Here is a 23,159-nt window from a genome sequence, read left to right on the forward strand (position 1 = left end):
ATATTTTATTTTATACAATTATTTTTAAAATTATTTTATAAACTGAGACAGAGACTTGGAAAGGAAATGATATTGTAATATTTATTAGAGTAAATAATAAAGGAATAATTTTTCCTTATAAAATGTGTTTAATTTAAAAAGAAAGAATTTTATTTTATTAACTAATTCTATTGAATTCTATCAAACATCTAATAAAAGTCTTTGGGCAAAAAAAAAGAAATCCAATTAAAAGTGAGAGTATCAGTCGCATTGTCAAGCATTATTCCTCGCTGCATCACTCATACCTTCTGATTGCATCTCATTTTCTCTGCTTCCTCTTCCTCAGCCACTCTCTCTGTTCTTTCAATTTCTTGTTCTGTTTCCGTCTAGAGTCTTAGTTGCAGACTAAAGCATTTAAAAAAAAAAAAAATCGTGGGGTTTCTTCCCGCTAGTATGTCTCTCCATTCCTTCTTCCCAATGTTCTATTCAACTTGTTTTCATTTTCCAGTATCCACTAATTTTTCAAGACTGACATGTGTGGCCAACCCTAGCCATTTTCGGAGCCCACACGGTTTATGCGAGAGGAGCTGCCCCCACCTCATTAGCTGGTAGAATCACTATCTGGGATATATTGAATAGGCAGAACGTTGACATTTTAAGAGGATCAATTTATTCAAGTGTTAAATTTTAAAATTTTAAAAATTTATTTTATAATTTTATTACAATGAATTTATAATTTATATGTTAAATTTTAATAAATAAATAAATTTATTTATTTTTTAATCATATTAAAATTTAAAAAATATGTTATAAATTTATTAAAATGAAATTACAAAATTACAAAATAAACTTATAAATTTTTAAATTTTAATATTTGAAATCTAATTTAAATAAATTCAACTTTTAGGACCAATATCTCAGTCTTCCTATCAAATATTGAGGACCAATATCTAAGTCTTTCTATCAAATATTGATGATGATATGATTGATGAAGTTGATTTTTTCCAGCCTGGATTTTGTCGTGAGTGAGAGTTTATGTATTGACTTGAAAAAGCAAGTCATTTGGGATTGCAATTGCATCTTATTTTCATTGCCTACGATCTTCGTCTGCTTTTCCTGCAATCTGCTCTTCTTACTTATTCTGCTATTTCCTTCTACTCTCACCTACAAACCATTCCAAGGAAATTTGTTTCCTCTACCTCTCTTCATTCCTCTTCTAAGTTTTCAGTTCAACTTGGTTTCTTTCATTTCCCTGTTACAACTGCCTCCCAAAAAAAAAAAAGTGCCTTTGTTTAAAGATCTATTTCCTTGTTATCTCTTCTTTTCGTTGTTGGTTTTGAAAATCTTTTGCCAAAAAAACTAAAATTCTTTTTCTCATCATTGGAGGGGTTTGTATTATCTCGTTCCGTAGTTCATATACAAACTAAATTTATTAAAAGCCAAAAAAAATAAAAAAGTTGACGTCGTTGTTGTTTAGAGATTTCTTGCAACTCTGCTCTCTGTTACTTCTGTTTGTTGCTTTAAAAAATCTTCCAAAAAAAAAAAAAGAAGTTTCTCATCTACCTGTCCCTTAGAAGTCCTGGTAGTGTCTCTCTTCGTTCCTTCTTCTAGGTTTTCTGTTCAACTTGTTTTCTTTCTTTCATTTTGGGCAAAAGTTTCTTTCATTTTCTTGTATCAGCTTGTGCGAGAAAAAAAAAAACAAAAAAAGAAAACAAAAGGTGTCTTTGTTTGAGGGTCTATTTTCTGGATACCTCTTCTTGTATTTGTTTCCTTTGAAAAATCTAAAAGAAAAAGGGAAAAAACTTCTCATCCTCAATCCTTTGTTCCTTGGAAGTCTTTGGTACTGCTGCCTCAGTTTGTAGTTCTTCAGAGTGAGAGACAAGTTTAATTTGGCGTGAAGCAGAGAGTGATTCCGCTAAAGTTGGTCTCTTGATGTTTAGAATCTTTCTATTCTATAATTATTAATGTTCATTAATAATGTGAATTGTGTTTTTCCTCTATTTTTGTGGTTATGATTCTGGACAACAGAATATTACTTGTCAAGGGAAGGGCAACTGCGGCAAACACCTCTCTCGTCTTTCACAGGCTCTGTCTGGTAAGGTCCTTTCAATTTTTTATTTAAGTTTTGGTATCCATATTAAACACCAAATCTCGACCATTCATTTTAATTTTAAAATTTGATACGTTTGTTTATATTTTTGAGTAAAATATAACTTTAAAGTATGAGTAAAATATAACCACCTTCTCTACAGCTACATGGATCTAAGAAATATTCAAGTACAATTCTTAATACCGTTAAAAATATTCTTTTAAAAGTTTTAGAATTATTAATTTGTTTTTATAATTTAATTGTCTATCCTCTCCGAATTTTAAAAAGTGAAAATAATTTTTAGTCTAATATATATAATTTAATAGTCAACTAAGGTTGTGTAGATGAAAATAAAATTTCAAAAATATTCTAACATTATTAACAACTTCTGTAGAAAAAGTATAAATATCCCTTTTTTTATTGTATATTTATATTAAAAACTAAATGATGGAAATTTATATTTTTTATTAATGTTATTTAAAAAATTGTAAATTATTTTGGAATGGGGTTAAAAATGATGCATTGTTTTTTTTTTTTGCATTTTTATGATTTTTTAAAGAATAGCATAAAGTTATAGTTTTGATTTATTTAAAAAAAATTGTGAAAAATAATTATACCTTTTATATTTATAAGATATTAAGGGCCTGTTTAGTTTTTACTTTTTAAGTAAAAACTTGTTTGGATAATTGTTTTGGATTTAATTGTTTTCAAAAAAAAAAGAAAAATATTTTAAAATTGGTTTCATTTCGTTTTTTTTTTGTTTTCAAAATACATTATGCTTGGCCAATTTCTATCCTAAACAACCACCACTAAATGCCTGCAAACATGATTATCAGTCTATTTTGTAATTCTATAACTATTTTTTAATTAACGTAAGCATATTTTCATTTTATTTTATTTTGAAAAATTGTTCTGAAAACTATATTACAAAATAATGTAAAAATAAAAAGTGAGAATAGAAACTAAACAGGCTTTCAAGCGTCTTTAATTTCATATTTTGTTTCTGAATTCTCAGTGGAAATAATATTGAAGAAGCTATACAAAAAATCAACCAAAAAAAAAAGTAAGGACCTATTTGTTTTCTATTTTAAATGACTATTTTTTATTTTTAAAAATAAAAAAATTTGCAAACTTGTTTAGATAAATATTCTTCATTTAATTGTTTTCAAAATTGTTTTTATTTTTTATTTTTTTAAAAAATAGAAACAATTTCAAGTTGTTTTTATTTTATTTTTCTTGTTTTTGAAATATACTGTATTTGATTATTGAAAATTATAAACACCTTAACCATTTTTTATTATCAATCATCATCATTAACTGTTTATAATCATTACTATCAATTCATTTTTTAATTGATATAATTAAATAGATTTTTATTTTGTTTTGTTTTAAAAAATAATTTTAAAAACTATGTTAAAAAATAATTTAAAAAAAAAAAGAAAACAAAAACCAAATTTCTCGTTTGTTACTTGCAGCATAGGAATGCAAATAGGCATGTTTATGACACCCATTTCTCCATCTGATATGATTTTATTTTTTGATGGTTGTGTTGTGTTAATCGTACATCAATTTAGGAATCAACAATGGAGATTCTCGGTGCCATTGCCGGCGAAATAGCAAAGTATACACTGAAACCCATTGTACGACAAGTGGGATATTTGTTTTTTTACAAAGACAATTTTAAGGAGCTAAAGAATCAAGTCGAGAAGCTGGGGACGGCAAAAGAGCGAATTGTGCATGAGGTTGAAGCAGAGAGAAGAAATGGAAGAGAGATTGAACCTGATGTGGAGGAGTGGCTGAATAAAGCTAATGACACTTTAGAGAAAGCCAAGCGATTGTGTGAAGATCCTCGCTGTGTGAAGGCAGAGTGTTCTGGATGGTGTCTTCCTAATTTGATTTCACGCCATCAACTAAGTCGAAATGCAAAGAAAACGGTAGAAAATGTTGCTGAAGTGCTGACACATGGGAAGTTCGATCGAATTGGGCACCTCCCTCGTCTACCCACCATCACAACAAGAGATAATGTAAAGCTCGGGTCAAGGAACTTAATGAAGGAGCGCATTTTATCGGTTCTAAAAGACCTTAAAGTAAGTAGAATAGGGGTCTATGGATTAAGTGGGGTGGGGAAGACCACTCTAGCAAGTGAAATTGTTGCACAAGTTAAGGATGACAAGTTATTTGATGAAGTGGTTATGGTGACTGTATCACAACCTGTAGATATTGAGGGAATTCTTGATCAGATGGCAGATCAGTTAGGCCTGCGCTTTGAAGAGAAGTCCCCCATTGGAAAGGCAAGCCGCTTACGTGCGAGAATCAAACAGGACAACGCTATCCTCATCATATTGGACGACATCTATGAAGAACTTGATTTGGCTAAATTGGGAATTCCATCACTAGATAATCATAAGCTGGGAATTTCTACACAGGATAGTTATAAGGGCTGCAAATTGTTGCTCACTTCTAGAAACGAAAATATTTTACAAAAGAATGCAACTCAAGAGAATTTCAGACTCGAAGAATTAAATAATGAAGAATCTCTTGAATTATTTCAAATGACGAATGATGTGGGTGTCGAGTTGCGAGATATTGCAACGGAAGTGGTAAAAAGTTGTGCGGGCTTGCCTGTGTTGATAGTCGCAATGGCAAAGTTATTAAAAAATAAAGAAATTCATCAGTGGAAAAATGCCTTGGATGAACTGAAAAGAGTTAACAGTGGAATAGTGGGTGAGAAAATTTTTCCACCTTTGAAATACATGTACGATTGTTTACAAGATGATGGGGCGAAGCAAGTATTCTTGCTTTGTGGAGTGTATGGAACGTCCATTCTTGTTGGTGACTTGTTGAAATACGTCATTGGTTTGGATGTATTCAAATATATAAAAACCATTGATGGTGTAAGAAACAAGCTTCAAACAGTGATTGATGACTTGAAGGCATCCTGCTTTTTGCTTCACAGTGATGCAATTGCACGAGTGATCAAAATGCACGACCTTCTTAGAGAAGTAGCAATATCAATTGCATCTGGGGATCAACATGTCTTCACAATGAATGTTCCATTTCAAGATTGGCCAGGAGAGGATTTTTTTAAAAGGTGTACCTGGATAAACTTGTATCGTTGTTGCATCCAAACACTTCCTGAAAAGTTAGATTGCCCCAGTTTGAAATTTCTTCACTTAAATAGCAAAGATAATCCTTCATTGGAAATTCCAAACTCCTTTTTTGGGGGAATGAGAAACCTTGAGGTGTTGGATTTAACAGGAATGATGATATCATCGTTACCGACATCTCTTGCCACATTGACTGAACTTAAAACATTGTGCTTGGATCAGTGCTCTTTGAAAGTTATGGCTGGAATTGGAGCCTTGAAAAATTTAGAAATTCTCAGCTTCATCCGTTCATCTATGGAAGAGTTTCCAAGTGAAATAGGGCAGTTGACTCACCTAAGAATGTTGGATTTGAGTGGTTCTGGAATTGAGGTTATCCCACCCAATGTTGTGTCCAAGTTGACCACACTTGAGGAATTGTACATGGGCAATGCCTCGGTAAAATGGGAGGCAAAAAGTCCGACAAAGCAAAACAAAAATGCTAGTCTTGCTGAGCTCACGCATTTGACGGGCATGAGTACTCTAGAAATTCAAGCTGAGACTTGGATTTTACTGAGGGACATTGTATTTGAGAAGTTAGAGAGATATAAGATTGTTATTGGAGATAAATGGGATTGGCGAAATGATAATAATACCTTGAGGTTGTTAAAGCTAAAGCTTCACACTTGCTATCAATCAGAACATGGCATTAAAACGTTGATGGAAAGTGTGGAAGATTTATATTTAGAGGAAGTAAATGGCATTTCAAATGTGCTTCTCCAATTGAATGGCAAAGGATTTCCACAGCTAAAGCATTTGCACATCCAAAATAATGGAGAAATTCAGTGCATTATCAACTCAACAGGAAGGAATCAAACAAATATAATCTTGTTTCCAAAATTGGAGACATTAATACTTCATAATCTCTCCATGATGAAGGAGATATGTGATGGGCCACTGAGAGTTGATTCTTTTAGAAAGCTAAGAGTCATGAAGCTCAAAAGTTGCGAGCAGCTAAAATATGTCTTCTTGAATTCAATGGTTAAAAACTTTTCTCAACTTGTTGAAATTGAAGTCTCTGAATGCCATTCTATGGAGAACATAGTGTCTTTGGAAAGTATTAATAGTGGCATGATCATCAATAAAGCTGAGTTTATTCAATTGCGACACTTGGCTTTACAATATTTACCTGCAATGGTTAGTTTTTGCTGCTCTGATATTCCAACGTCATTCTTCGATGCAAAGGTATGCTCATTTTGTTGCATTTTAATATTTTGTATGCATTTGTTATATGGAAATTTGAGCAGCAGTTATAAAATATAGATCATATAATAGAAATTGTTATATGTTTAAAATTTAGCTGTATGTATTACTATCAAGACGAGTATATATACTTGTTTGTTTATATATATGTATATATATATAGGATATATATCAAAGAGTATCCTATGTGTGTGTGTGTTGTGTCTAGTAATTCACTACTAAAATATATATGAATAAGATATTTAGTTTTATGTTATTTGGTTATAATATATATATATATATCAAAGCATGTATCCTATGTGTGTGTGTGTTGTGTCTAGTAATTCACTACTAAAATATATATGAATAAGATATTTAGTTTTATGAAAAATGTTATTTGGTTATAATATATTACAATAGTTGACTTAATTTATAAAATGGACTGAAGAACAATGAATTTGATGGCGACACTATTTTCGACTGAGAGTAGTAGACACTGTGTCCTTTTATTGGGTCTCCCAAATTGAGAACTTAAATTGTACTCTGTTTCATTAAAATATAATACGTCTAAAAAGTGGTGGTTTTTTGCATATATCGGATTAAGATTTAGAGTAACAATTTTTTTTATTTTTGTAGGTTTCATTGTCAAATTTGGAGACCCTGAAATTAAGCTCGATTAATTTGGAGAAAATTTGGGATGATCATCAACATTCAACAGCCACTTCTTTCCGAAATCTAGTTAATTTAATCGTGAAGGACTGTGGCAGCCTGAAATATTTATTCTCACCTTTTATGGTTGAAAATCTAGAAAATCTCAAACGGCTTGAAATAAGTAAATGCCACGCGATGGAGGAGATAATGGCCATAGAAGTAAGTAACAATGAGATTACACTGGCTCAAGATCAGGTAGTATGATTTTGTTCTTGAGTTATTTTGAAGTTGCCAACATTTGCATTTATTTTCATTGTAGTTTTAATGAATATAAAAGTCTTAAATACCTCCCAATCTTATAACTTGGAATATTTCTTGAATTATAATATCCAAAATCAATCACACAAGCACATTCAAGTAACTATATAACATTAATATTAATGGTTTTTTTTAATTAGTTGAGGGATTGGTATTGGTTTATTGTACAATGTTCATGATTTGTTGTGCGTCAAATAGGCTGGGTTTCCCAAATTGGAGGAGATCATAATAAATGACATGAAGAACTTGAAGAGAGCATGGCACTACCAATTTGGCAGATCGAAGACAATGGAAGTGAACAAATGTGAGAAACTGGAGACTGTTTTTCCATCGGGCTCCATGCTTGAAGCACTAAGAAGTCTTGAGACGTTGAGGGTCAAAGATTGTGCTTCAGTTGAAGAGATATTCGAACTCACCACTGCTGATGGAATGCATGCTCAAGAAGTGACAGCACAGCTGAAAAATCTAGAAATAAGTGGACTGCCAGAGATGAAACGGATATGGAGCAAGGATCCCCAAGGACTTGTTCGCTTTTCCAATCTAGAACTCGTGGATATTGCGGGCTGTTACAAGCTGGAATATATCTTCCCCTTCTCCATTGCTAAGGATCTTCCACAACTTCAACATCTCAGACTAGTTTTGTGTAAGATCAAGGAAGTTGTTTCGAAGAAGGATGGATCATTGGATGAAACTACCATATTTGAGCTTACTCATCTCACCTCCCTGGTCCTAGGATATTTGCCTAAACTCAAGGGATTCTATGCAGGGGTTCATACATTAGAATGTCAATCCTTGGTAAGGTTGCAAGTGTTGGATTGTCCACATTTAAAGGTATTCAATCCGCGTGCAAATAGATGCCGGCAAAGTTTTGCTGATGACCGATTTCACTTCTCAATGCAACAATATCTATTTACAGTTAATGAAGAGGTATGGTTGATATAAGCTTTTAAACTTACCCATAAAATCGTTACACAAGTCATATTTAGCTTATATCTGCCTAATAGTTAGCCACTCGCTTTTGTGTGTACAGCATTGCTATATTTTTTGTTTATTTATATCGCATCTTGTCTGATAAAAATCTTCAAATTACATTGTCGTTACATTTTGTAACTATAAATAGCAAATTTATATCGTGTTATACGTGAACTCCAATTATTCTCTTTTTACTAAGTCATGATCCAAAACAATGACTCTGACTTCTAACGATGAAATTGTGCATTGTGCAATCATGAGGTAGGTGACTGGCAACTTGGATTCTTTGTACCTGCAATATTGGGATGCTAACGTCATATTGCATCACCAAGTTCCCTCGTACCGCAAACTCAAACATCTTTGGATATTTGCTTTTCAAGATGATCAAGCAAGTGCTCTGCTTCGGTTTCTCAAAAATGTACCTAGTCTCGAAAGGCTAAATGTTTCATTTAGCTCCACAAAGGAGATATTTTATGATGAATTGCTAACACATGAGGAAGAACGGAACAAAATTAACACCCGGCTTAAAGCATTGCGGCTACAGCGTTCACCGAAGCTTCAGAATTTATGTAGAGAAGGAAGTCAAATTCACCCTGTTCTTGAGGTTCTTGAAGTCTTAATGGTGGAAGAATGTTCCAGTTTAAGAAATTTAGTCCCTTCCTCTGCAACTTTCTACCACTTGACATATCTGGTGGTAATACAGTGCAACAGTTTGAAAAGCCTAATGACCTCATCAACGGCGGGAAGTCTTTTCAACTTGCAAAGGATGAAAATAGAAGAGTGTGATTCGCTGGAAGAAATTGTGACAGAAGAGGTGGATGGGGCAAAAAATGAAATTGCATTTAATAGTTTGTTAAGTTTAGAGCTAAATTATTTGCCAAGGCTCCGTGGTTTTTCATCAAGCAAGTGCCCCTTCAAGTTCCCATGGTTGGAGAGATTTGTTGTTAGCCAATGTCCTCAGATGCAAATTTTCTCAGACAAAGCAATAAGTGCACCAAAGCTTAGGACAACACTAGCGGAGGGAGAATCTTACTGGGAAGGAGACTTAAATGAAACGATTAGGAAGATGTTTCTGAACAAGGTCTGTATGATTTATCCAGACAAATTTTGAAAGATTCTGAGTGAATTGAAATAAATTGTTTAAAGCGTTCAAGTGTGATCTTATTATAACTGACACTATAAATTTTTTTTTTTAACAGGTGGCATTTTGTAGCTTCAAGCATTTAGAGCTTTCGAAATATCCGGAGTTAAGAGGATTGTGGTATGGCCAGGTTGGTCATGAAATATTTTCTAATTTGAAATCGTTGGTGGTGCGAAATTGCCAGTGGCTTTCGAGTATTCTTCTTTCTGGAAGCATGCTAGAAGCTTTGTTCAACTTGGAAGAGCTTGAAGTGACTGAGTGTGATACACTTGAAGCTGTGTTTGATTTGGGCGATATGAATGGAAGAGGAAGGATGGCGAGAGAAACTATTCAGCTGAAAAAAATGAGACTTGATAGTCTGCCAAAACTGAAGCGCATGTGGAAACATGATTCCTGTGAAATTGCTAGTCTGGGTAATTCAAGCGATGTTTGTGCCGGTGAATGCCAATCATCAAATGGAGAAGAAAGGGTATGCTCCATAATCTTAATTAGGGCGATAACCTGCGCTAAATTCAACGGGATAAAATAATGATAATTTTTCAACATCAAACCAAGCCTGATTTATTTTTTTTAAAAATATATAATACATATTAAATATTATTTTAAATTGTAGTTTATTATTTGAGTAAATTATAAATATATATTTTTTAAAATTTTTAAAATTTCATATTATTATATTTTCATCATTTTTAATCTCTCAAATATTTTAAAATGATATTAGAAATATTTTTAAAACTTTAAGACTTAGAAAAAATTTCAGTCCTCTATTTTTTAACTGTCCCGAGAAAAGTATAATGCATATTTCTTACAATAGTAGTAGTAATAGTAATTAATTTTTAGATTAAAATTTAAATTTGCTTAAAAATTGTTGACTATTCGAGCATTTAAGTTGGTTTGAATAAACTCCAAAGCTAGAATTGTTAGGGCCAAACATGATTATATAAGATTTTTTTATAAGTTTAGGCTCATTCAAGTAAGCCTGAATTGAGCTCCACATGCTTGAATGACTAACAATAATTTTAATATGTTTGAGTGTTCACATTCATTTGGCTTAAAAATGTTTTATGGTAATGTTGAGATAAAGAAAATTGCATTTATGGCTTGTGTAAATTTTGTTTAACTTAATTACATCTTTTATTTTTGAAATTTATACATTTAAACTTCCTGTGAAATCAAAAGCCATATAACACATGCCTCTCCTCCATGTTTAAAATTCCATCATTCAATAGTTAACTGTCCCTCTTTAAGATAAATATTATCTAAAAATCTTCTAGCTCCCAAAAAAATTTATCAGGGAAAAAATAATTTTAAAGCGTATATTTTTAGACTTTTTTTTATCATATTTTAATTTTTTTCAGTTAAATAAACTTACTGGTCCAATAAATTCTAAACGTTTAATTACATACGGAAAAATTAAAAAAAAAAAGTAAATTTGATATGTTATTGAATAAATTTTAATATAATTCGTTCTTATTTTGCTGTAAATTTTATTAACATTAATTATTTTTATTAATTTTAATATTTTGTCGGAAAGTATTTTAAATATAACCATACTTAATTTTACGAAATTCTTTAATTTGGGTAAAAAGAGTAGACACTAGACAAGTAGATTTCGAAGGAAAATTAATAATTTTAAACATAATTTCAATTAATATAATTAAGTATCCTTTAGAACTTTTAATAGAATATTTTTACCCATTTTTGAAATTGGACTAAAATATCGGTTTTAAAATGGAGAGAGTGTATCTAAAATTTCAACAAAACTAAGAAAGTCATTATATTTTTCTTTTAAATTATTTTCCCACTAAAAGAAAAATTTGTGGAGTTTCCAGAGTCCAACTGTATACAAGAAAATAGAGATTATCATCTTGAAAGGCTCCAAAACCATCTCATTTGGAACGTGAAAGGTTGAAAGTCATGGATTCAAAGCTTACGAATCTACACTCTCCAAAGACGCTTAATTATATTTTAATTGTCATGATAAGGCTTTTTGTGAAGTACTTCTGACTAATTTAGATGGGCATAAAAATAGAGAGGAGGGAAACAAGAGCCAAAACTTCTAAAAAAGGTAAAATATAGGTTTTAAAATGAAAATTTGTCCTCATATTTTTCTCTCCTCATTTTCTTCCCTGTTTTGAAGCTCATAATTATTTTAGGCAGATCCGCCGTCAGTCTTGAACGTTGAAAGGCATATCAAATTATTACGAATTTATTGTTGTTTTTAATTAAAATAGAAATAGTTTCTCGTAAAATATGCTTCTAACGAAGACTTGTACCAAACTGATACATTCTAGATAATATAGCACAGAGAACGTATAAAATATAACTCATGCTCTGCATTTGTTTAAACAGGTCGATTTCAAAAGTTCGGATCATTTGAAGCTCATTGCATCGAATTTGTTGACATTGCTATATTCATTGGAGGAACTAGAAGTGAACGATTGTGATTCCTTAGAAACAGTGTTTGATGTGAAGGTCATGGACGACACAGAAATGCATGTAAAGGAAGAAAGTCAATTGAAAAAGCTTACTCTCTTGGGACTGCCAAATCTGAAACATATATGGAATAGAGACCTTCCAAAAATACTCAGTTTCAAAAATTTGCAGATATTGACAATTGCAGGATGCCTGAACCTGAAACACGTGTTTTCGGTAACATTATGCCAAGATCTGCAGCGACTTCAAGAGCTTTCCATGCTTCATTGTGGCATTGAGGAAATTGTTGCAATTGAAGGAGAAGGACTAGATGATCTTGAGTTTGATTTTCCAAAGCTGACTTCCTTCATGCTATGTTGGTTGTCACGATTGAAGAATTTTTATCCAAGAAGACATAAGTTAGCATGTCCTTCATTGGAGACATTAGATGTCTGTGGTTGTGAAGAATTGGAAATATTTGACTTTAGCCATTTGGATTCCCAGCATACATCTACGGTGGACGAAATTGACATGCCGATTCAACAACCACTCTTTTCTTTTAAAGTGGTATATGCATGCCCTTTTTCTATTTATTTTTTCCTTCTTGGTTATTCTTTAAACGAATTTTTGAGTTAAACTAAGATAAATATAAATATTATGACTCTCACAAATCTATTAAATTATTGCATGATTTGAGAATTTATAAACTGTTATATTTGTTTTTGTTTATTAGGTGTCACCGACTTTAAAAGATTTTGCATTAAATGGAAAAGATTCTATGAAGATACTGGATAGTCATCATGAGGCAAGTCTCTTTCCTGGTGTAGAGGTGCTTCGCCTACAATGCTTTCAAGAAACTCCAATAATGTGGCTAAATAGGTTCCTTGAAAAATTCCCTAACATTACAACACTTGAAGTGCGTTGTAGCACTTTTAAAATACTTTTTCCTTCCGAGGAAGTTGGTTATGGTAGTTCTAAAACTCCCAACCGGTTAAAAAAGTTGTGGCTTTTTCAGTTGGAGCAGCTTGAGCAGATAGGGAATGATTACGACTCTCTGTCAGATGTCCTTGAAGTACTCAGTGTGACGTGTTGTCCGAGTTTAACAAGCTTGGGACCACCTTCAATATCTTTCACTAGTTTAACTCACTTAAAAGTGGAGGACTGCAAAGGGATGACCTTTTTAATGACAGCTTCCACCGCTAGAAGTCTTGTGCACCTCAAAAAGTGGCGGATAATAAACTGTGGGATGATGGAGGAAGCTGTGATGATCGATGAAGGAACACCAGAAGAGATCACATTTGAAAGCTTAGAATATTTTGAAATGACTTCTTTACCCTCTCTCAAAAGCTTCTGCTCTGGCAAACCCACACTCGTATTCCTATCATTTGAATTACTAAAAGTGAGAGGATGCCCGAAAATGCAGAATTTCTCATCAGGAGACATTATAGCCCCTCCGATTGAAATAGAAATAGAAAATGGAACAACGCATTGGACAGAAGACGTTAATGCTACTATCAAACAGCTGGTCACGGGACAGGTGTGTTAAACCTAAATTATTGTTGTGCCCTATAATTTAAAGCCAATACAAAAATTTGACTGACACTCTTTTTTAATATTTATGTTCCTCGTGTTTATTTCTGTTCATGTAGAGAAGCGATTGGACAAATACAATACAACAATATTCTTTTTATTAGTGGGGGAGACAGGGGGACAGGGGGGCCACGGCCCCCTATCTTTTTAATTTTTTTTTAGTAAAACGTAGGAATTATATATATTTGATCCCATCAAAATATATTTTGTTTGTATAATATATTTAATACTGAATATAATATTTACTTTCCTTTTAATAAATATAAAAATATTACACTAATATGTTATACAAAGTCGAAAAATGTTAGCATCTAAAATGTATGTATTATATATAAATATAATATAAAATATACTATTAAAAAATAGAAAAGTTGTCAATTTTAATTTAGAGTATATAAATGTAATATATACTACCTCAGAGCTTTGAAAAGTTGCTACCACTGTTCACAGCTTCAAGGCTTAGGCATGCATATGCCTTTTGTCTTCTTTCAAATTTTTTTTTTTTGGTTTACGTCCTATTCCTTTTTTTTGTTAATTTTTTATCCTCTACTGTTCACTGCTTCAAGGCAATTGTGTATGTGCCTGTTATGTGCAATTTGCCTTGTTTCATGTTGTTTTTGTCTGCGTCCCTTGTTTTTATAAATTTTTTCTCCTTTTTGTTTAATCAAAGAACTTGATTTGGCTACCCCTACAATCTCATTTTCTTAGGCCCTCCAATTAAGCGAATGCAAAGATAAAGTTGAAGTGAGCCACCCCAATCTCCAATATACTTTGCTTTTTCAATGTTTATGATTTTATTGTGCAGTTTGTGTTATGATTTACAATTCCTTTTATATATAATATATTGTGCAATTTGTGTTATGATCTTGTTATTTTTTTTTCATCTTAATATTTTATATAATATAATTTGCAATCTATATTTTTTTTAGGATTGAAAGATGTTTAAGGAAAAAAATTATTGATTCATTTTCTACGAGAGAAGAGATAGTTGTTGAAATATTTATGCTATGTTAGATTTTTCTTTCTTCAGTTATAGTATATGCTTTGAGATCTCAACCATCCTTACTTAAAAATCCTGGCTCTGCCTCCGCTTTTTACCTTGTTCTAACCAGAAAAAGATAATAAATTTGAAAGTGGATTATGTAAGAGCATTTATGTAACAATAGATATTTCTCCTATTGAATTAGGTAGGCAAGACATAGAAGGAAATGTAGTCCGCTTGGGATGAAATAGAGTGCTTCCTGGCTCTTTCTTATTTTAATGGCACTTGGATTCTTATGTTTGATATTTCGATGGTGGTTAATTTCTTTTAACAAAACCAGGAGTCAACATAGCTTCAACAATATTAATAGTTGTTTTCTCTGAAACATCTCTATTTTTAATTTGAAGCTTTAGAAATAAGGGTGAACTTGAAAAATCTTAATTTGATCAAAGTCAAATGATGGATTTGCCATAACTATTCATATAATTTTTGTTATTTGCATTTTTGTTTCGGTTTGGACTTTAATTTCGTCAGTCACTTGTCCAGTTATAAAATGAGACAGTGAATTGATGTTACTATAATCTCCCTTGTCTGCAGGAAGTTTCAGATTTTGATGACAGCGAATAGTCAAAGCGATAAGGTACCTGCAACTTATGAAGATGATCCATTTTATTTGTCATTTATGTTTGAGATTTTCTTTCAGTGAAAAAGGAGAAGGGAAAGAAAAATTGGTGGTCTATAGTAAATAACAGCTTGCTCCTTGAACAATACTGGATTGATGAATTTTTCAATTTACATTATGAAGTGTAAAATGTACTATTGTACCCGGACATATGTTTAGTTTGAAGGCATGTATGCAGAATCGAGTTGATCATCTTCATCAATATTGGATATGTTGCAATATACAGCTATTCTATGCATTTAAACTGTGATTCACTTTTAGGTCGATTTGCTACAAAATAGTAATAGAAAAAAGGATTGAGAATGCCGAAACTTGAAACACAACTTCTCTGTCACACAGGAGCACATTTTTCTTGTGCACTCTCTTAAAACACTGTTGAATGGACAGAATCACATAAGTTTTTGTTGTTTTTTTCTCCTTTTTATATGGCTATATGATTTAGATTTGGATATTGTTGGGTAGATAATGCTGGTTGATTTTTTTTTAATATATTTTAGTAAGTAAAATTGCAGAATCTGAATTTGGATGGTTGGGTATGAACAGAAGCATGAAAATTGGCCTATGGGAAGAAAGAGACGGGGGCATGATATAAAACCAAATTTTTGGTGGTGGTTGCCTACTAAACACATAAAACATGTTGGTGGACAAAAATAAATATAGCGATTGATTTTACTAATTATTACTTATAAACAACTCATTAACGTGTTTATCGCCGCTAATCCCTCACAGCCTCATGTACTATATATATAAATTTTATATTAAGCTACGTTATGGACTGGTTCGTCAGTTTAACTATTTGCATAACTTACAAATAATATAATTTTTAGTAGATTGTATATCATATACTAAGAACCATATACAGTTTTCATATTTTTATAAATAATATTATTTTTAAATATGGAACCGTCCTAGTTTCTACTGGTATTAATTTTTAATTAATTATATAAAAGGCAAAAGAGAGACAAAGAGGAGATTCTGAATTTGTTTGATGTGGAAGGGTCAATTGGCGAAGCCTTCCGTGATCCTTCTAAAAGCATTTCCCTTCAAATGTCCACACTTCCCACGACTATCTTGCTAAATTATTCTTGGTAGTTATCTAAGACGTATCATTATCAAAATGGAAAAACAGAAAGAATAAATAGTACTACCTCCATATCATAATATAAAATATTTTTTAAAAGCCTTACTTGATCTCAAATATAAGTATTAGATAACTTTTATATTTATTTTTTTAACTATACCTTTACTTTATTTATTACTCTTTTTTTAAAAAAATTATACATTAGAATTTTAATTACTATAATCAAGGCTCTTATTTAGAGTATTTAATGAAGATATAAATAAAAAGATGTAGACATTTTTAAGAATTTATGATTTCAATAGACATTATTCATAAACCATAAATTAATTAATTATAATTTATATTGTAATCTAGAGGAGTAACTAATTAAGCTTCTCGCCTACCCTCGTGTGACCGACTTCAAATTAAAATTTTCAAATATATATATATATATTTTATGATTCATTCTCCAAATCTATGTCTACAAAATAAATTTATATGTTTCAGAGATGTTTGACAAATATATTAAATTACGTGCTTTATTTTCTTGTGGCATGATATTTGAATTTTTAAATTTAATTGATTTTGTTAGTAATAGAATTTTTTTTTGGTCAACTACGGTCTTCATGTGTGTTTCGATAAAAAAATTTTCACATTTATAAAGTACTTTTAAAAAATTTTAAAAGTAAAAGTTGTTTGGTTTATAAAAAAGTTTTCAAAGTTCTTTCAAAATGTCCAATGAAAAAGTCACTAAAAGTCTATTTCCCCAAAGATACTTTTACTTAAATTTGCATTTTAAGTTGGAGTTTGGGTATTAATGAACAAGTGACTAATTTTGTTAGTAATAGAATTTTTTTTTGGTCAACCACGGTCTTCATGTGTGTTTCGATAAAAAAATTTTTACATTTATAAAGTACTTTTAAAAAATTTTAAAAGTAAAAGTTGTTTGGTTTATAAAAAAGTTTTTAAAGTTCTTTCAAAATGTCCAATGAAAAAGTCACTAAAAGTCTATTTCCCCAAAGATACTTTTACTTAAATTTGCATTTTAAGTTGGAGTTTGGGCATTAATGAAACAGTGATTAATTTTTATTTTACTATTATCCTTATAATTATTTGCCAAACATTATATTTTTCATAGATTGTTAAGCTTGTAATTTTTCATAAAGCACAAATTGCAGGGAGAGTGGGTAAATCATACAGGAAGCGATCATCATCATTAAAATAAAATTTTATTAATGTAAGAAAAATTTTAATTAGTCAAACAAACAAATAAAGGAAAGTAATTTATGAGGTTGGGAATAATGAGCAAGGTTAATGAAAAAGCGTTATTTTTTTATCATTCATTATTTGACATATCAAATTTTATATTATTTAAATTTTAATTATATTTATTTTTCAAACATTTCAAATATGCTTCATGTGTGTAATAAAAATTATATATCATAAAATCAATATCCTTTTTTATAATTATACATATAAATGTACTTCTCATTATATATTATTTAAATAATTTTTAGTTTATTAAATTAAATTTTAAAAAATATATTTAAATATAAATTTTATTATAATAATTAATTTTTATTAAATTAATTTTTATCAAATAAATTTTTGAAAAACTGACTTTTAACAAACAAGAAACCAATCGAGCCTTGATTTGGTTGTTAATCAAACGGTCCGCTTGAATGGGCTCTGTGGAAAACGTGGGGGCTTTTTCCACCAATACGTCAACGTCAACGTCAACGTCAACGTCAACTTTTTTTAATTCAACAATCCCATCATTAATTAGTTGTTGGAGTCTTTATAAAAAAAAAAAAAACTAGTGGCTTGGAGTCATTGCTACCCCCATATTTTATTGCACGAAAAACTGTTAAATGTTTTATTATTTTTTTAGGTAAAATTATAAAATTTGATTCCTTTTTATTTTTGTGAGAGGTCATTTTCTAAAAATTTTTATCCTTAACTTATGAAAGAAATTTTTATTTTAAGATCATTTTTGATCCCGTCAGTTGGCTATTCAATTTCTCTGTTTATATGCTCCTTCTCTCGTAGTTATAGCGTCCACCGGCGTCGGCGAAGGCTCAGCAACTAACAACTGACGAAGGAAGAGCGAGGGGCAGAGAGGCACTGGAAGGTGTTGCAAGATGGAGAAAGCGATTCATAGACAGAAAATGCTGCTTGAACATCTTCGACCCGCTTCCTCAATTTCATCTTTTTCCCATCAATCTACTCATCTCTCTGTAAGTTCATCTTCTTCAAGTATCCGTCTCTTCACTCTTCCACTGTGCATGAATTCCTCAGATTCTACTCCTTTCTCGTTTTTTAATTTATTGAAAGACTTCTATTCCTTATGGTCCGTCTGCCTTTTTCGCTCTTTATTTTTCACTTTTGTAGTTGCTACATGCTGGAATGAGTTTTCTTTTTTTTTGGCTTGTGTTGGTACTTGATGGTTCTCAAACTTCTACTCCTATTTCTTTCCCATACTAAATTTAATGATCTTTAAATGCTTATCTTGTATATACTAACAGGTCGGAGATAAAATTTCTGATAATTATATTGGTAGTTTCTTTGTCTTGAATCTTTGGAATGTTTCTATCTTGTAGAGTTAGTCAATTCAAGCATTTGCAAATGCTTGGCTTTTTCATCGGCCGCAACTTTGCTTTTGCTCTTTCTTTTTAAAGGGATGGCTAATTTTTTTTTCTTTTTTTAGGCATCAATCTGTTCTGGTGAGAATTTTTCTCATGGGCGAACATCTGCATCTGAAGATGACGTGGTGATTGTGGCGTAAGTTGATTAATTCGGGACTGTGGATGCCAACTTACTGAGTATTTCTTGATTTGTTATTTTGTTAATCACAGTATTTAGCTTATTGTCTTTTATCATTTCCTGCAAAAACCAGTGCATACCGAACTGCAATCTGTAAAGCAAAGCGTGGGGCCTTCAAGGATACCCTTCCAGATGATCTCCTTGCCTCTGTTTTGAAGGTAAAAGTTACTTGATAAAGGAAAACATTGGAAATAAAATTGTTGGCAAAGAATTGGGTTTATGGGAACATTTGTAATCATTGTGACTAGTACAATTTACCTCAATCATGAGTTCTCATGTAGGCTGTGATAGAGAAAACAAATGTGCCCCCAAGTGAAGTAGGAGACATAGTTGTTGGCACAGTAATTGCACCAGGATCAGAACGAGCAATTGAGTGCAGGATGGCTGCCTTCTATGCTGGTTTCCCTGGTAACTTTGTTAATCAAGTTGAAATGACTATCCTCAAATGCATCATTTTCAAATAAGAACCCAGCTGTAAAAGCTGATTGAAAACGCGATTTATGTGAACTTCCTGCCCGGTTTTACTAGAAATTGAATTTGCAGGTTTATTTACTGATACTTGATGCTTAAAATTGCTATGCTATTTTATCCCCAACATCAATATATGGTTTATCACTTATATGATTAAAACAGATACAACGCCACTCAGGACTGTCAATAGGCAATGTTCATCTGGACTTCAGGCAGTTGCTGATGTTGCTGCTTACATAAAAGCTGGTTTTTATGACATAGGTAAGAATGAGAATGTCTGTTTGTTTAAAAGATCTTGGTGTTGACTCCACCTTCTTATTCATTGATTCAGGAATTGGAGCTGGATTAGAGTGTATGTCTCGAGATAATGTTACTAGGCCTAGTAAAATTAACCCAAAGGTGCATTTAAGATTTAATATTTTGAAGTCCATATTTTGTTTTTACAGCTATAAACATGGTTTGTTCACCTTTACTTTTCATGTCCTTAACAGTTGGAAACTTTTGAACAAGCTCGGGATTGTCTTCTTCCTATGGGAATTACTTCTGAGAATGTTGCACTGCGTTTTGGCGTCACAAGGCAGGAGCAGGACCAGGCTGCTGTGAGTATGACAATTAAATATTCAAAGAACCGTTTAAGAGATTATCAAACTGAATGGAACTCTTTTGATTTGAATAAATAGGTTGAGTCTCACAAGCGTGCTGCAGCTGCAACAGCATCTGGTAAATTCAAAGAAGAAATCATTCCAGTTTCTACAAAGGTAAGTAGCAACAGCAAAGATGAACTTTCTAATTGTAAAATTAGATATAAGACATGAAAATGTTGATGAGGAGGCTTGCACTGAGGTTGAACTCTGACACACAATATGGTAGCTTCTCTGCTTTTTATTTGAAATGAAATCAAGATAGAAATTAACTTCGATATAAACTTCTTATGATAATAATAAAGGATAACTTAGAATCTTGGATAAGAATAAACTTCTGGACACTAAATAATGCTAAACTAAAACCATAGATAAGGATATACTCCTAATCCATTTGGGGTTCCACTTGAATAGGTTTCTTAACACTTGTGATAAATTTCTGCAGTTTGTGGACCCAAAAACTGGGGAGGAGAAGAATATTATAGTTTCTGTTGATGATGGCATCTGGCCAAATACAAATTTGACGGATTTGGCAAAACTAAAGCCTGCATTCCAGAAGGATGGTTCCACAACTGCAGGTACTCAGGAAATCTGTTCTTGTTAATTTTATTACTTTGGCTAATTCTTTAGCTGTTTGCTGGTTTATGTTGTGTCTTACTTTATCTTCTAAATTCAGGGAATGCAAGCCAAGTAAGTGACGGTGCTGCAGCAGTTCTCCTCATGAAAAGAAGAGTGGCTGTGCAGAAGGGACTACCTATTCTTGGCATATTCAGGTACACTATAATTATTGGAAAAATCAATTCTTTAGAGGAACGTGGAACTAGACATAGCTCTGCATGTATACTGTAATATGTGACTAAGTGGGTTATCCTTGCAATCCATGTTATCTCTTATATCTAATCCTTCGAAGGTAGTATTTTAAGGATTTAAAGTTAATGTTCCTCATTTTACCACTTAATTACAAATAGGCACGTGAAATCACTTATCTGGTAAGTATGAACTTAAGTATAGAAGAGGCATGTTGTGTTATTCCACCTATTCATAAATAGAATCAGGATCAGGTAAAACCTGCCTGATAAACTGTATAAGAATGTAGATTACTTTATTGGAGAGATTTTAAAGCTTTTGACCATCTGCTTCACGGTGTTCAAAATGGTGTAGGTCTAGCTACAATGATAATTATTCATAACCAGCAATTCATCAATACTTTGAAATCTTGCCAAATACAGCCTAAATTGCAATGAGGCCTCAGAGGAGGAGCTCATCCCTAATATTCTGTTACTATATTATATTAAAATGAAATTGATGCACGGATGATGAATTCAAACTTTCTTTGCATTCTTGGCATCTCATTTTTTTTTCTGTAGGAGTTTTGTTGCTGTTGGAGTAGATCCTGCCATCATGGGTGTTGGTCCGGCATTTGCTATTCCTCCTGCAGTGAAATCTGCTGGTCTTGATCTCAATGACATCAACTTATTTGAGATTAATGAGGTAAAATTTATGTCTCTATTTCTCTAGCAAATAGAAAATTATAACCGGGCAATATGTTCTTAGCAATTTGATGGTCTTGTTTAGGCATTTGCTTCTCAGTACGTTTATTGCTGCAAGAAATTGGCACTGGATCCCAGAAAGGTCAATGTTAATGGTGGTGCCATTGCTCTTGGGCATCCTTTGGGCGCTACAGGTACTCAAAAGTTGGGAAATTTTTCCGTTAAAATTACTGTCATAGGAACCTTGAGACGTCCATATGCTTGATTGTTGTTTTTTGTTTACTCTTCTGTCCTTGATTGCATATTATTGAACAGATCAACAGGACGGTCTCTGTTCACTTTTCATGTTCAATGTAAGATGCTTTATTGTGAAGTTATATGCTGCCATTTTGTGTCAGGTGCTCGCTGTGTTGCTACACTATTGAATGAGATGAAACGCCGTGGCAAGGATTGTCGCTTTGGTGTAATATCTATGTGCATAGGTATTTTTATCTTCTACTACTAAGAGATGAATGAAAGATAACACAGAAAATGCATATATGCTCAATCTTGACTAACTGAAATCAAAGTCACTTTTGTTGAAACTGTATTTCATGTGAAACTCAGTAGAATGGTTAGAATTCTCTCTCAATCTTTATGTATTCTAATGAAACCTTTTCCAGATAAAGAACCTTGTGTTGGAGATTCAGCATGAAAAGACTCTAGGGAAAATTTAATGCTCTAAGTTTGATTTCTCTGTGATAAAATTCTTAATAAATTCATTATTCGGATGTTCTCCTAATAGTTTATTCTTCTGCAATGAATTGGTGTTTTAATAAGTTGGTGTAACACAGAGACTGGCTTGCTTAGGAACTTGCATGATTTTCTTAGAAAAAGTAGTCTTATTCAAAAGGAAAAAGTAAGGAGGCAAAACTGTTGCTCTTTGCTATGACATAGAAGCAAAAGAACAGAACTGAATGAGGATGTAAGTAAAACTTAAATGCATATGTGGAAAGAAGAGATTTAGAATACATCAGTGGAAAAGTACAGAGATTACTAATACATTGATGTCAGACTGCGATATCAATTCCTTGTCTTGACTAATAACAACGAATTGTCCATAATCATTGCAGGGTCTGGTATGGGAGCAGCAGCAGTATTTGAAAGAGCGGACTAATAACAGATCTGAGATTTCAGAATCGTTAGGGATTGTACAAGTACAAGAATTGTTTGTATACGTGCACACATGTTGAAAATTTTCTACTCTGAACTCAGTCATGCTTGGAAAGTTAAATATGTCAATAATCTCTTTCGTGGAATGGAAATTCATAAAGAACATAAATGATTGCATCACATAGAACAACTATCTTAGTCTCTTAATTTCTTTGTGATATATTTCTTTTTCCCAGTAATGATATCTGGTTTATTATCTGTGAGAAAATTTATGGTCAAGAGTTTGGACTAAATTGAGATGAAAGTTCTGTCTAATTATTCACTAATCTTTTGATTTGAACATAATGAGTATATGATTTTTTCAATTATAACAAATTA

The 23,159-nt window shown here is 32.0% G+C and overlaps 2 protein-coding genes across 6 annotated transcripts; both read left to right on the forward strand.

Annotated features, from left to right (window-relative positions):
- Positions 1 to 1,086: 1,086 nt before the first annotated feature.
- LOC129288205 (uncharacterized) lies at positions 1,087 to 15,388 on the forward strand. 5 transcript variants are annotated; one of them, XM_054924696.1, is made up of 10 exons: positions 1,087 to 2,074; positions 3,643 to 6,396; positions 7,030 to 7,302; positions 7,561 to 8,289; positions 8,600 to 9,415; positions 9,534 to 9,944; positions 11,828 to 12,457; positions 12,624 to 12,695; positions 12,906 to 13,427; positions 15,060 to 15,388. In XM_054924696.1, exons 1-10 carry the CDS (start codon positions 1,991 to 1,993, stop codon positions 15,087 to 15,089), a joined length of 6,321 nt encoding a protein of 2,106 aa, XP_054780671.1. In that variant the 5' UTR covers positions 1,087 to 1,990; the 3' UTR covers positions 15,090 to 15,388. The 5 variants fall into 5 exon arrangements, with proteins under 5 accessions (XP_054780671.1, XP_054780670.1, XP_054780667.1 ...); XM_054924695.1 differs by having other exon boundaries at positions 1,087 to 1,899; positions 2,008 to 2,074; positions 12,624 to 13,427; XM_054924692.1 differs by having other exon boundaries at positions 12,624 to 13,427.
- Positions 15,389 to 18,225: 2,837 nt separating this feature from the next.
- LOC129288724 (3-ketoacyl CoA thiolase 1, peroxisomal-like) lies at positions 18,226 to 22,821 on the forward strand. The gene is made up of 14 exons (XM_054925451.1): positions 18,226 to 18,441; positions 18,912 to 18,985; positions 19,101 to 19,185; positions 19,309 to 19,435; positions 19,661 to 19,759; positions 19,830 to 19,897; positions 19,990 to 20,097; positions 20,179 to 20,256; positions 20,585 to 20,717; positions 20,816 to 20,912; positions 21,507 to 21,630; positions 21,715 to 21,823; positions 22,028 to 22,111; positions 22,742 to 22,821. Exons 1-14 carry the CDS (start codon positions 18,346 to 18,348, stop codon positions 22,783 to 22,785), a joined length of 1,326 nt encoding a protein of 441 aa, XP_054781426.1. The 5' UTR covers positions 18,226 to 18,345; the 3' UTR covers positions 22,786 to 22,821.
- Positions 22,822 to 23,159: the final 338 nt, after the last annotated feature.

Source organism: Prosopis cineraria, unplaced genomic scaffold (assembly GCF_029017545.1).
Source record: "Prosopis cineraria cultivar Desert tree isolate PC_DT_omini unplaced genomic scaffold, ASM2901754v1 PC12, whole genome shotgun sequence".
In the NCBI taxonomy this organism is placed as follows: domain Eukaryota; kingdom Viridiplantae; phylum Streptophyta; class Magnoliopsida; order Fabales; family Fabaceae; genus Prosopis; species Prosopis cineraria.